Source organism: Mauremys mutica, chromosome 1, assembly GCF_020497125.1.
Source record: "Mauremys mutica isolate MM-2020 ecotype Southern chromosome 1, ASM2049712v1, whole genome shotgun sequence".
Classification (NCBI taxonomy): domain Eukaryota; kingdom Metazoa; phylum Chordata; order Testudines; family Geoemydidae; genus Mauremys; species Mauremys mutica.
Genome location: NC_059072.1, coordinates 50,781,504 through 50,793,398, shown reverse-complemented (window position 1 = coordinate 50,793,398; position 11,895 = coordinate 50,781,504). Strand labels below are relative to the sequence as shown.

General features: G+C 42.0%; 1 protein-coding gene across 5 annotated transcripts in view; it reads right to left on the bottom strand.

Moving 5' to 3' along the window:
* Positions 1–5,410: 5,410 nt before the first annotated feature.
* The window catches only part of TMEM168 (transmembrane protein 168), a 32,843-nt gene continuing 26,358 nt past the window's right edge, over positions 5,411–11,895 (bottom strand). For all 5 annotated transcript variants that reach the window (XM_044980616.1, XM_044980607.1, XM_044980590.1 and 2 more), the window contains one exon: positions 5,411–10,393. In XM_044980616.1, the coding sequence (XP_044836551.1) occupies positions 9,846–10,393 (548 nt within the window). In that variant the 3' untranslated portion in view covers positions 5,411–9,845. The remainder of the gene's footprint in view (positions 10,394–11,895) is intronic.

Here is an 11,895-nt window from a genome sequence, read left to right as displayed (position 1 = left end):
TCTAATCTGATGGTATCCAGTTTGCAAATTAATTCCAGTTCTGCAGCTTCACGCTGGAGTCTGTTTTTAAATTTTTTTTTGTTGAAGAATTGCCATTTTAGGTCTGTTATTGAGTGACCAGAGAGACTGAAGTGTTCTCCTACTGGTTTTTGAATGTTATGACTCTTGATGTCAGATTTGTGTCCATTTATTCTTTTGTGTAGATCCAGAACTCTTGATTGCTCCTCTATTATTCTATATATTAATATTGTTTGGTTTTATGCATCTTGCATTTTATCTAGGTGTTATCAAATATGGCTGTTTCTGGAAAACTTATGAGAGTGAGTTTTGCATGCTCTCTCAGTATTTTTTCAGTCTCTTTGGGCACTGAGAGCTCGAATTTGGCCATAGACTGCTACGTATTGTAGTCACAGTGGCCAAGGAGGGTTTGGCGGTTGGCCACTCCCAACTGAAGGCTGGAAGATGAATAAACTTTTCACCTAAACAGAACCAGTCTCTTCGAGTCTTTATTCTTGGGCGTAGCCCCGGGCTGAACCTGCCTCTTCTTCTGGTTAACGGCCTCAACTACGAGGGAGTTTGGGGCTGGGTGAGTATAGAGATACTCATGGCCTTTAGCTGGCACAAAATATTTGCACTCAGCCCTTTTTGAGATGGGTGGCAGGGGAGAGGGGGTTTGCCATAGGGCATTAATTATTTTGATACCCCCTCATGTAAGGGTAAAGCCACTCTAGCGGGTGCTGTGGAGCAAAGTATGTCAAACAGTGAGTCTGACAGCCCCTCAAGTTCCTTTGCCTGGAGCCCCAGGTTAGAGGCAACCCTTTTCAAAAGCTCCTTGATGAGCCTTGGCGTTATCTTGTGGAACTGGGTGAGGGGATCCGTAATCGCTTCGTCCGGCGATGATGAAGATGACGCCAGTGCCGAGGGATCCACCACATCCCCTTGTGGTCCAACTGGCTGCTCCCCTAGGTCCTCATGGGCCTGGGGGGTCTTTCCCTGTGGGACCTCCACCTCTGGAGGAGGGTGGAATGCTGCGGCTGATGGCCTATCTGAGGCACCTGCCACTGATTGGGCGGCCTGGAAAGGCTGGGTGAACCCCCCTGGGTTCCAGGGGTACCATGCTGCCGGCCATTGGGGTCAGCTGCGGTGTCGATGAGGTTCATGGTATCACTGGTGCTGACACTTGGCCTGCTACCGGGGACTCCTGATCAGCACCAGAGTTGTAAGCGGAGCGGACTCTGTGGAGTGACCATGACCAGCTGGCCCAGCAGCCCTCCTCCCCACAGTGCCGGCTGCTGTGCCTTGACATTGACCTGTCCGACTGGGATGTGTTCCTCCCACGGGACCCCGGGGATCTTTGGTGTTCAGCGGATCTGCGTTGGTAGACCGGTGATCTATGCCTCACGGAATTTGACCTGTACTGGGATCTAGAGAAGGACTGGGACAGTCATAGGTAGAATCTCCCTGATTGAGGGGATTCGCGTCTCAGTGATGGCAGGCGGGTGATCGATAAACCTGTTCCGCCAATCGGCCACAGGACCAGTATCGAGGCATTGGAGACACAATGGGTCAGTCTCAACGCTCATACTGGGGTGGCATATGCCTCCAGAGGTCTGTGCCAGGTTACCAGCAAGCAGGAGACTGAAGAGGGCTTCTTTGAGCCTGCCTCCCAAAGTCCGAGTCATGACAGCTCCATGTGGGCAAGCACTAGTGGGATGTTCCCCATGATGGGGAGCAGTGCTACTGAGGCGGGGACACTCAGAATAGTCCCAAGGCAGGTTTATCCCTGGGCTTGGGTACCGCCGGAGTCTGTGTGGGCGGCACCGGTAGTGTCAGGATCGCCTGTGCTGCCTGAAGGGCCTCGGGCGTCGACGGGCCTTTGAGCTGATGTAGGCCCTCATCACTGTCTGGTGTGGCAGTCATAGTATGGGAGGGGCTCGACATTAGCTGAGGCCCGACTCCCTGACGGAGGTGTTAAGCCGCCCAGTGCCAGTCTTGGCTCTCCTCCGGTCCTCTCCTTTCCCTTACAGGAAGTGGGAGATCTTCCCCTCGCGGACCTCTTGGGCTTCTTGGCAAGGGCGGGGGATAAGTGTTGGCTTGTTGTCATAGGTCTCACCCCCATTTAGAGCTGTTGGGTTCCAAAATGGGGACCTGCACTGGTTTCCCTCTAAACTAAAAATCCTAGTTTAGATCTGGTAAAAGCTGCCACCATCCAATCAGGTACGTGGATTGGGACACAGTCCTTCCCCAAAATCCTTGGGGATCCCAAGAGCCCCAAATCCATGGAGTTCTTACACCCAGGAGAAATAAACCATTCCCCCCTGCTTCCTTCCCCCTCCCTTTTCCTAGGAGAGATACCGGGATCCACTACAGAGGGATGCTTCCCTCCTCCCCTTTCCCTGAGAATCCACCCAAGGAAAGATTAACCAAGTCCTTTACAGAAAAGATTTATTAAAGAATAAAAAGAAAGTAACTTGTCTCTGTAACCCAAGATGCAAAAATACAGGGTCTAAACTTATCAATCTCTGGAGAGAATCCCCCCTCCTTTCTTTCTCAGTAAAAGCAAAGTAACAGCAAACAGGAATAAAGAATTTCCTTCAGCAAACACACAATTGCAAATGTAGAAATCAAATTATAAGACTAATCCGCCTTTCTAATTAATACTCACTATTGAATAGTAGGAACTACTCCAGGAGAACTTGGAGACATGACTGGCCTCTCTTAGATCCAAAAAGAGAACGCAGAGCCAACAAGGAACACAGACAAAGGCTTCCCTCCACAGAGATTTGAAATTATCTTGTCTCTGATTGGTCCTCTGGTCAGGTGGTCATCGGGTACTGCATATTAACCCTTTACAGGTAAAAGAGACCTTAACCCATAACTATCTGTTTATGACACTTGTAGACGGCACCAGCGGGGCGCTCCGTACTGATGCTGCGGTGCTCGGGACCTTATCGGACCTCTGCTCCGGTGCCAGGGTCAGCGCTGACTCCATCAGGAATGCCCTGAGACAGCTGTATCTCTCTTTTTCGTTCTGGGGTTGAACGTCTTACAGATGTGACACTTGGCGCCTATGTGTCCTTCTCTTAGACACCATGAACAGCTAACGTGCAGGTCACTGATGTGCATGGGCCGCTTAGAACGATTGCATGGTTTAAAGCCTGGGGACTGGGGCCATGCCCTGTCCCTAGGCTGAGTCTGTCTGGGACCAACTAACTAAAGCTAACCCTAAGGGTAATTACTAAACTATATACAACTATTTTACAAGAAACGTTCGTGGGACACACTGAACTAAGCAAAAGCTAGTCAAAGCAGCAGAAGTTCCAGCACCATCACTGGTGGCAAGAAGGAATTGAGGGTGGGGGGAGCCGGTGGCACCCTTTATACTGTGCCATGCACGTGCCACTCCAGAGGGTGCCAGAACCAGTTCCCTATGGATACTGCTAAGGGAAAAACTTCTGGCACCAGTGCATGTGGTGAGCACACATACCTAATATGGAATGGACATAAGCAAGCACTTGAAGAGGAACTTACAATTTTAAAGTTCAAATAAGAATTAAAGAGGGTTAAATATGTGCCATTTCCTACTAGAATCATGATCAGAAGACTTGAGTTAGGTTATACTATGTTCTTTTTCTTATATTGATGTAGGATCTCTCATTCCAAAGTTCTTTAATAAACATAAAAGCCTAAAGTACAAACTGTAGAGATCATGTCACCATTGAAATGCAGTAATCAGCAATACTAAGAAGTGAAGGATAATTAAATGAAATGACAAATACAATGTAAGGATAGCAGAATGTGATTACCTGAGCTGGAATTTATTCATGATACCTTGTCATAAACAGATAGTTAAGGGTTAATGTCTCTTTTACCTGTAAAGGGTTAAGAAGCTCAGTAAACCTGGCTGACACCTGACCAGAGGACCAATAAGGGGACAAGATACTTTCAATTTTTGATGGAAGGAAGTCTTTTGTTTGTGCTCTTTGTTTGGGGGTTGTTCACTCTTGGGACTAAGAGGGACCAGACATCAATCCAGGCTCTCCAAATCTTTCTGAATCAGTCTCTCATGTTTTAAACTTGTAAGTAATAGCCAGGCAAGGCGTGTTAGTCTTATTTTTGTTCTCAACTTGTAAATGTTCCTTGTTGCTGAGAGGATTTTACCTCTGTTTGCTGTAACTTTGAACCTAAGGCTAGAGGAGGGTTACTCTGGGCTATATAAATCTGATTACCCTGTAAAGTATTTTCCATCCTGATTTTACAGAGATAATTTTTACCTTTATTTCTTTAATTAAAAGCTTTCTTTTTAAGAACCTGATTGATTTTTTCCTTGTGTTAAGATCCAAGGGGTTGGATCGGTGTTCACCAGGAACTTGGTGAAAAAGCTTCTCAAGGCTGCCCAGGGAGGGGAAGGTTTTGGGGGGACAGAAAGTGATCCAGACACTGAAATTTCTGGATGGTGGCAGTGTTACCAGATCTAAGCTAGTAATTAAGCTTAGAAGTGTCCATGCAGGTCCCCACATCTGTACCCTAAAGTTCAGAGTGGGGGAGGAACCTTGACACACCAACTTTAGCATCTTTATTTTTGCAAGAAGTGCCCTTGGATCTTTAACACCACAAGTGGTCAGGGTCTTAGCTATAGGTGTCACTGAAGCATGGCTCCCCCAGCAGCTGGGGACAGTTTTAGTATTAGTTCAGAAGGTAGAGTGCTGTGCAATCTGCTAAATCACCAGAAATACATCCTGCAGCACTTACATGTTCCACAGAAGTCTCCCATCCAAGCAGAGACTGGCTCAACTCTGTTTTTTTTTTGTCAACGAGCAATGTGGTATGATCTTTGTTACAAAAAAGTATTGTCGGAATCTTGTCAGTAGATATTGAGAGAGTAGTACGTACACTGTTTTGATTTCTTCAGCATTCTGTAGTGCCACTGTCTGATGATTTCTACTCAGTCTCCTAGGCTTGATCCAACTCAAATAGGAGTCTCTCCATTGACTTTAATTGAGAGTTAGGGTAGGCTGTTAGTGAAGAAGAGGTGGAATAATCAATCAGGCTAAATAAAATTGCTCATGCAGATGTAGCCTTTGAGCATTCATATTAGGCTGTCTACTGAGAGATAAGAAGGGGAAAAAATAGCCCAAGATAAAAAGATTCTTGTGTCAATGATTTAATCTAGTAATATTACTTTTAATTTCTTTTAAAATATCAAATTTAAGAGCATCCTTGGGTGATATATTTTCAGTCCGTTCTGCTGTGATTCTTATCAATGCACAATGCACTGAAACAAGCCATGTTTAAAAACCAAGTAAATCGAGAGATTACAGTAAATGGAAGATTACTGCATAACAAAACTAGAATGTCAAACCACAAACAAAACAAAAGAAAAAAAAAGAAAATGAAATGGAGATGAGCATCCAAAACAGCAAAATATATTTGAGCAATAATATTACCACACACAAATATTCATTTACAGAATCTAAAACCAACTATATAAAAAATCTCCCCAAACAAAAATTCTAACCATTTATAATCAAGGAATTTCACCCAATTACACTATCCAGCGCAGGCAACACACTGAAAATGCCATCTAATCACTCAAGTGTAGCACCCCGTTAGATTATCACCTTGCAAACTGAAGGGAAAAAGAACTTATAAATTAAAAAAAAAATCCTAGGAAATGTTTTATCTGAAGACAACAAAACCAAAACTCCCAAAGTACAAACAAAAAAGTGGAGATACAGAAGTGATAGTGCAAACATTTTAAAAAAGCAAATGGATTCATCCTGTGTTTCAGAGAAAAACATCACTGTATATTTTCAATATGCAGTCCATTTCAAGACAATTGTTATCAGGAGTCAGTGCATCTGTATGTTTCAGCAAGGATGTTCCTGTAAAGAAGGTAACTGAAATGTAAACCAAGCCAACATAAAGTGAGTCCACAGCTGTGGTAAAAATACATACCTTTTGAATGAGTGGCTGAATGTAAAGCGCAGAAGTCAAGTACCTGCAAATTAAGCTCAAATCTTGAGTCACCTGTTGACTCCATACTGCTCATTCCCAAGCATTTGCTCAAATGAGATACTCTTTGGAATCAGATTTAAATAGCACCATATGGCACTGAGATTCAAATATGCCCCCAACCCTACACCAGGATCAATTTAGGCAGAGTTCCATTGAAGTAAGTCTCACTGAGGTTTGCCTGCATGGACCTTGTAGCAGGGCTGGAGCTTGCAAATGTTCCTAAAATCACTTCTGCTTAACACTAGGCAGGTCACAGTTCCACAGGAATGTCATCATGTTGTCTATGCTCCAGTATCTGTCAACAAAATCAATAACTTGAGGTATCGTTAAATGTTGTCTGTTCAATCCTGACCAACCTTAGGGATAAGTCATTGCCTCGTGCAGTTTCTGATGTATTACCCCCTCCAGAGGAGTTTGCAGCCACATGAAGTTGGGGCATGGCCCTATAATTGCTTGGATGCCACAACACCTCTAGAGAATTCCAGCTGCACCCCTGCTGATCTTGTGGCACCTGTACAGAAAGCCAGCCACAGAAGTATGGAGTTCTGCAGTCATTGATGCTGCTAGACAACAGGGCATGAAAGTCAGTGCCACTCAGAATTAATGCGTTTGAGTTCTGTAGGCTCCCAACCCCTTTTTTGGGTTTTTTTTTGGATTAAAAACAGATGGACAGCATGTTCTTTTGGACAGTGGGAAAGGAAGATTCCAGACAAAAAGCCCAGTTAGTATGGCTATAAACACATCTTTACATTTAAAATAGTATTATTAGAATACCATTGTTATTCTTAAAAGTCTGAAAGTGAGGGACTTTTGAGTTCAGGTTAAAACACAAGTATTTGAAACTCAGGAAATTAGAATGTTGTAGTTAAAACACACACATGGGAAAATAGAGAGATACTCAGTTAAGTTTCCAAACACCAACTTTATCTCTGCCTTCTTAATCAATAGCAATATCCCCCATCCATCTTTCAACTACAGGCTAAAGACCATTCCCACTATCCTAGAGATAACACAGCAGGCCAGTAGATAAACTGTAAACCCATCCACTAAATAGGGTCTACAGGATCTGCCCCTTCCTTGCCACAGCAGACATTATTTGACATATTGCCCTCTGTCCCTGCCCATCATTGCACTATGGACTGGCTTCCCCACACTAGGCCATTCATGCTCCCAGCATAGGTCAGAGATCTCACACTTTCATATGCAGGCACAATATCAACATTTCTATATCTTCTCACAACATATAGGCCACAAACCTCTAATATACTCTCCAATGATGGGCTCCCTCTGTAACCAATACTGGCTACATGGATGAAAGCCAGTTATATCATTGTACAACAGCAGAATATACTGATGTAGTTCATATCAACACAAGATTTCTCCAGTTGCAACTAGAGAGTAAAGGATCGTCCACCAGTCCATAGTGAATAAGCAAGAGGAAGAGTTAAGGCTGGTGATGAAATCAACAGTATTTCCAGATTCATGTTTATGTTTTTTTGAATTACAATGTTCTAATTTCTTGACTTGTAAAAGTTTGTGTTGTAACTATGTCCTAATAATGGGGCTTTAAAGAGACATAGTTAACTAGTTAAATCTGTCATTATACATTTACATTACATTACACCCAGATTTGTCTGGGTACTATGAGCCATCTAGATGGAATAGTCTATTATTGCAACTAAATAGTTACCAAAACTGCAGCCAAAATAACAATCATTTTACCAAGACAAATAACTGTTTGAAGATCCCTCCCATCCAGACCCAATGTTTGTCACTCAGAAATAGCTGAAAAATACTTTTGTAGACCAGCCCTGTAAGATTAAGATAGTGCTTCCCTTTTTGGAACACAGTGTTCTCTCTTCCTCTATTGCTTTCTCTTTGGAATTTCTTAGTTACCATTAGTTCAGTAGTTATTTTCAAATGGTTGAATGGAATGAAACTTGACAGTTTATTTGATTTGATTTGTCCCGCACCCACCTTAGCTCCCCATCCCTTTTTGTGGCAGGGAGGGAATGGTGATTTTCTTGCTAAACTAACTTGCACAACTCAGGAGAATAAAAGAAATTTAGGGAAGGTGCCCTAACTTGCCAGTGAATTTAACACGTTGGAATTGAGAGTTTGAAGGAACAATGAGTTACTGGGATTGCTGGCATGCCCAGCAATTACTACTAGAATATTTCCTCTCTTGTAGGGTTTACAAATTAATATGTACCAGGATTGGCAAATTATCTAAATGAGTTGACCATTAAGTTAAAAAACCCAGCAGGCTACGAACCCTCAGAAGTCAAACAGTTACAGAGTGCATAACATTCTTTTTCAGATGTTTCAACGACAGCTACATTTCAGGCAACTTCCTCAGCTAATGTCTTATTTATAAAGTGACTTGATTTTTTACTAAAATGCTGGTGAACGAATGATGTAAATCCCAAATCTTATAAATTATTCATACACACACACACACACACACACACACACACTGAAACAACATTAAGTGGATCCACCCAGCAGCCTACAACTCTTGGTTTCCTGCACTTCAGGTGAACAAGGGCTAAGAGTACTGTGGTGCCAGAGAGTTCTGCGACTGTTACCTCATATTAACTGACAAACATCTCTGACTGGAGGAGCAATGCTGACAGGTCCCCCAAAAAGAGGGATACTCAGGGCTGAGAGGACTCATTTCCCCAACAAAGGGAAAACCCAACTCTCCCTGTCAAATTGTCTGGTTTCAGTTTAAAAAAAAAAGAGAGAATCACCCCCCTGGATTCAATCCTATACTCAGCACTCCACAGGCCTGGGGTCTAGGCACAGCAGAGATTTCAGATAAGGAACCTGGGGGCAAGGTTACCTCTGAACTTCCCATTTTGTTATTCATACATATGTAAACTTTGCATAATTTCTTTCTAAGTAGCTTCCTTTATTTTGAGTTTTTCTGCAGAGGAAATAATTCAAAAGCCAAACTGATGGAAGTCCCGGAGATCTGACGGGACAGCCGCTCCCCACCCCAACCTTTTAGCACATTTAATATGCCTTATATCTATTAACTCTTTTAAAAAAGAAAATATCACCTGAGAGACTGAATTTATTTTGAAAAAAATATGGAACGTTTTAAAAATCACATTTGAAAACCCCTCTTTGTTGGCTGTCAACAAGAACATGGTTGGAACCACACAATGTTCTAACAAAGACCCATTTCATTCCCTCCCTCTGTGTGGGCAACTCCTATTGTTGTCAATGGGAGCCTCAGGCAGGTACTGAGAATGCTAATGTAATTGAATCTAAATATCCTTGCAGATACCTACAGTGCTTCTTGAGTTTTTTATTTTTTGACTCTGTGTTCTATAATACTCTGAAATCCATCATAGAAGTGTGAGGGCATAATAAAGTGATCTGAACACTGGCTTGTTTCCTTTCCTGTATTTGATGTTTGAGAGGGATATAATTGCCATGTATCATCATATGAGCCATAGCTTATTAAAGCCTGTAATTTGTTGGTTTTGAACACAGGCAGCTTTCTGTTTAGCACATATGAACATGCAAACTGTCTCCAAAGTGCATGGTCATATTTAATAAATCTTTTACATGTTTATATACAACTCAGTAACAAAATTCAAATAGTATAATCTTATCCTCCTCATTTTAGAATGAAGCTTCCAACGCTTTGCATATACTGTAATTGCTCAAAAAGATGAACACAGTGAGTATAGCTACTGAAGTAGCAAGATTTCTTCAACAGAGAAAACTGTTACATATAAAAAATTGCAAGTCAATCAAATCTGAGAGTGGGAAAGTTCCCAGAGCTCCCACTTTTACTCCTCTTTGGTTTTTAATTATGATTTGACAAGTTTGAAGCCTTGTCCTGTGTCCAGCACTGTGGGAAGAAACCAATTCATTTTTAATCTTTTCAAGCATCTAAAACAAGCCTTACAGACCCAGAACAGATTGAGACCACAAAACCAGTTTGCCAAATGCACCAATGGATAGGTAACACGAGGGAAGTACATCATCCAGTGTTTGGCAATATCACTTCCTGTTGGCAAATGTAGAGTATAGTCACTCCAGCGTTTTGACACACCGTACACTGCTTTCACCGCACGGCCCTTTTCAGACCAGCTGATGCTATTGTCAGGGTTACAGTTGTATTCGACCCATTCTCTGGTAAAGTCACCAAGTTGCGGAGGGTCTGCTTCCTCAATGTCTACCACTCTGGCAAATTCTGCTCCTTGTACTGCAATATATAGATCATTTACTTTTCTTACTTCTTTAACCCAAGGCTGGGAGTTCTCACAGTCTAACACAATTATAAGTCGTGAACAAAAAGAACCATTCTTCTCTCTCCACCATTCCAAAAGCGTGTCAAGCCGTAATGCATCGCCACCTGCAGGAAAGCAGAAAAATATACACATTAGTATAGTTAAATCTGCAGTTTACAATAGTAAGCCTGTTTCAGCACCTTTTATGAAGGTGATAGGGTTTTTCCACTGCAGGGAGATGCTAACTAATCCAGCCAAGTCAATGCTGTAGATGCAGTCATTAACTCATCCTTGTATTAAGGCAGGTAGGAGCAAAACCCTACCCTACTGTGAAATAAATTAAGTTGAGCAGCCTTTAGGAGGAGCTCTCTGCACTGAGGATGTGGTGCTCAATGCTGAGACTGAGCACGGCTTCAAGGCTTAAGGCTGCCTCCATGAGGAACGTGAGGCACCAGAGAGAGCTGGAGCTGACCCAACGGATATTGCTAGGGGAAAGAATTCTGACAACTGTGCTCAGGGCGTGCACACACCTACAATGGAATGGACATGTGCAAGCACTTGAAGAAGAACAGCTAAGCAGAGGCAGAAAGCGTGAGCTGGAGTTTACATTATTGGCTTTATGTTAACAAGTTCAAACCTCAGAACGGGGCATGTTTTAAACCTACATAATATGCCCTGACTATTTCAGAGCAGAATTAGTAAGCCACCTGCTCATACACCACCATAACCTTTGTCTTGGAAGAGTCATTTGACCTGAACGTTGATAAATTTACTCTAAAGGCAGAAGAGAATGTTTCTGTGAAGTCTAAAGAAAATTTAAATGGATTTTAAGTTACAAGTAATCAAAAAGTTACAAATCAAAGTTTCGAATCATGGTATCTAATGTTTGTCTCCCTCTAGCTCACAAACCATTTCTGATTAGTGCTTCAAACTTTCAGTATAATTTCATCTCCTTGAAAACTCAAACTATATTTGAAGAAAACAAACTGTAATTAGGAAAGTTATTAACAAGTTGGATCACTTTTGGCCCATTAAATTTAATGGGTGCTGTTGGTACTCAGTACCTAAGAAAAATCAGGCAACTTATTGAGGAGCATAAAGAAAGAATCCTGATAACATTTGCACAGTGAGTGCAACTCCACTGACTTCAATTGGATTGCTCACATGATGAACTTCACTCACAAGCATAAATGTTTGCAGATTGTAGCTATAATATGGATTTAGATACACAATATTAAGGAACCAAGACTGAACATTTTTGTCTAGTTTTTAAAAATAATTTTTAATAATCTAAAGCGACAGATTTTTAAAGCAGATATGAATTTTAACCTAGCAATGCACCTTTACAGACAATTTGCACCAGGGAGTCTGAGTATATTTAAATAGTGTTTAAATTCTTTAAATTTATATACAAAACATGTATCACCAAAGTATCTCAATTGGAAGAACAGATAAAGCATTTGGTACATCAGACAGGAGGCAACAAGTTCATGTATCAGAGGCTGAAACATGAAAATCCAGATCTTATTTTGGAAGTAGTTCTCCCCTGACAGCATGGTTTTAACCTGACTTCTGAAATATGCCCATTTGTTGTATGAGAATTTACAGCAATTTAAACTGGACTAAC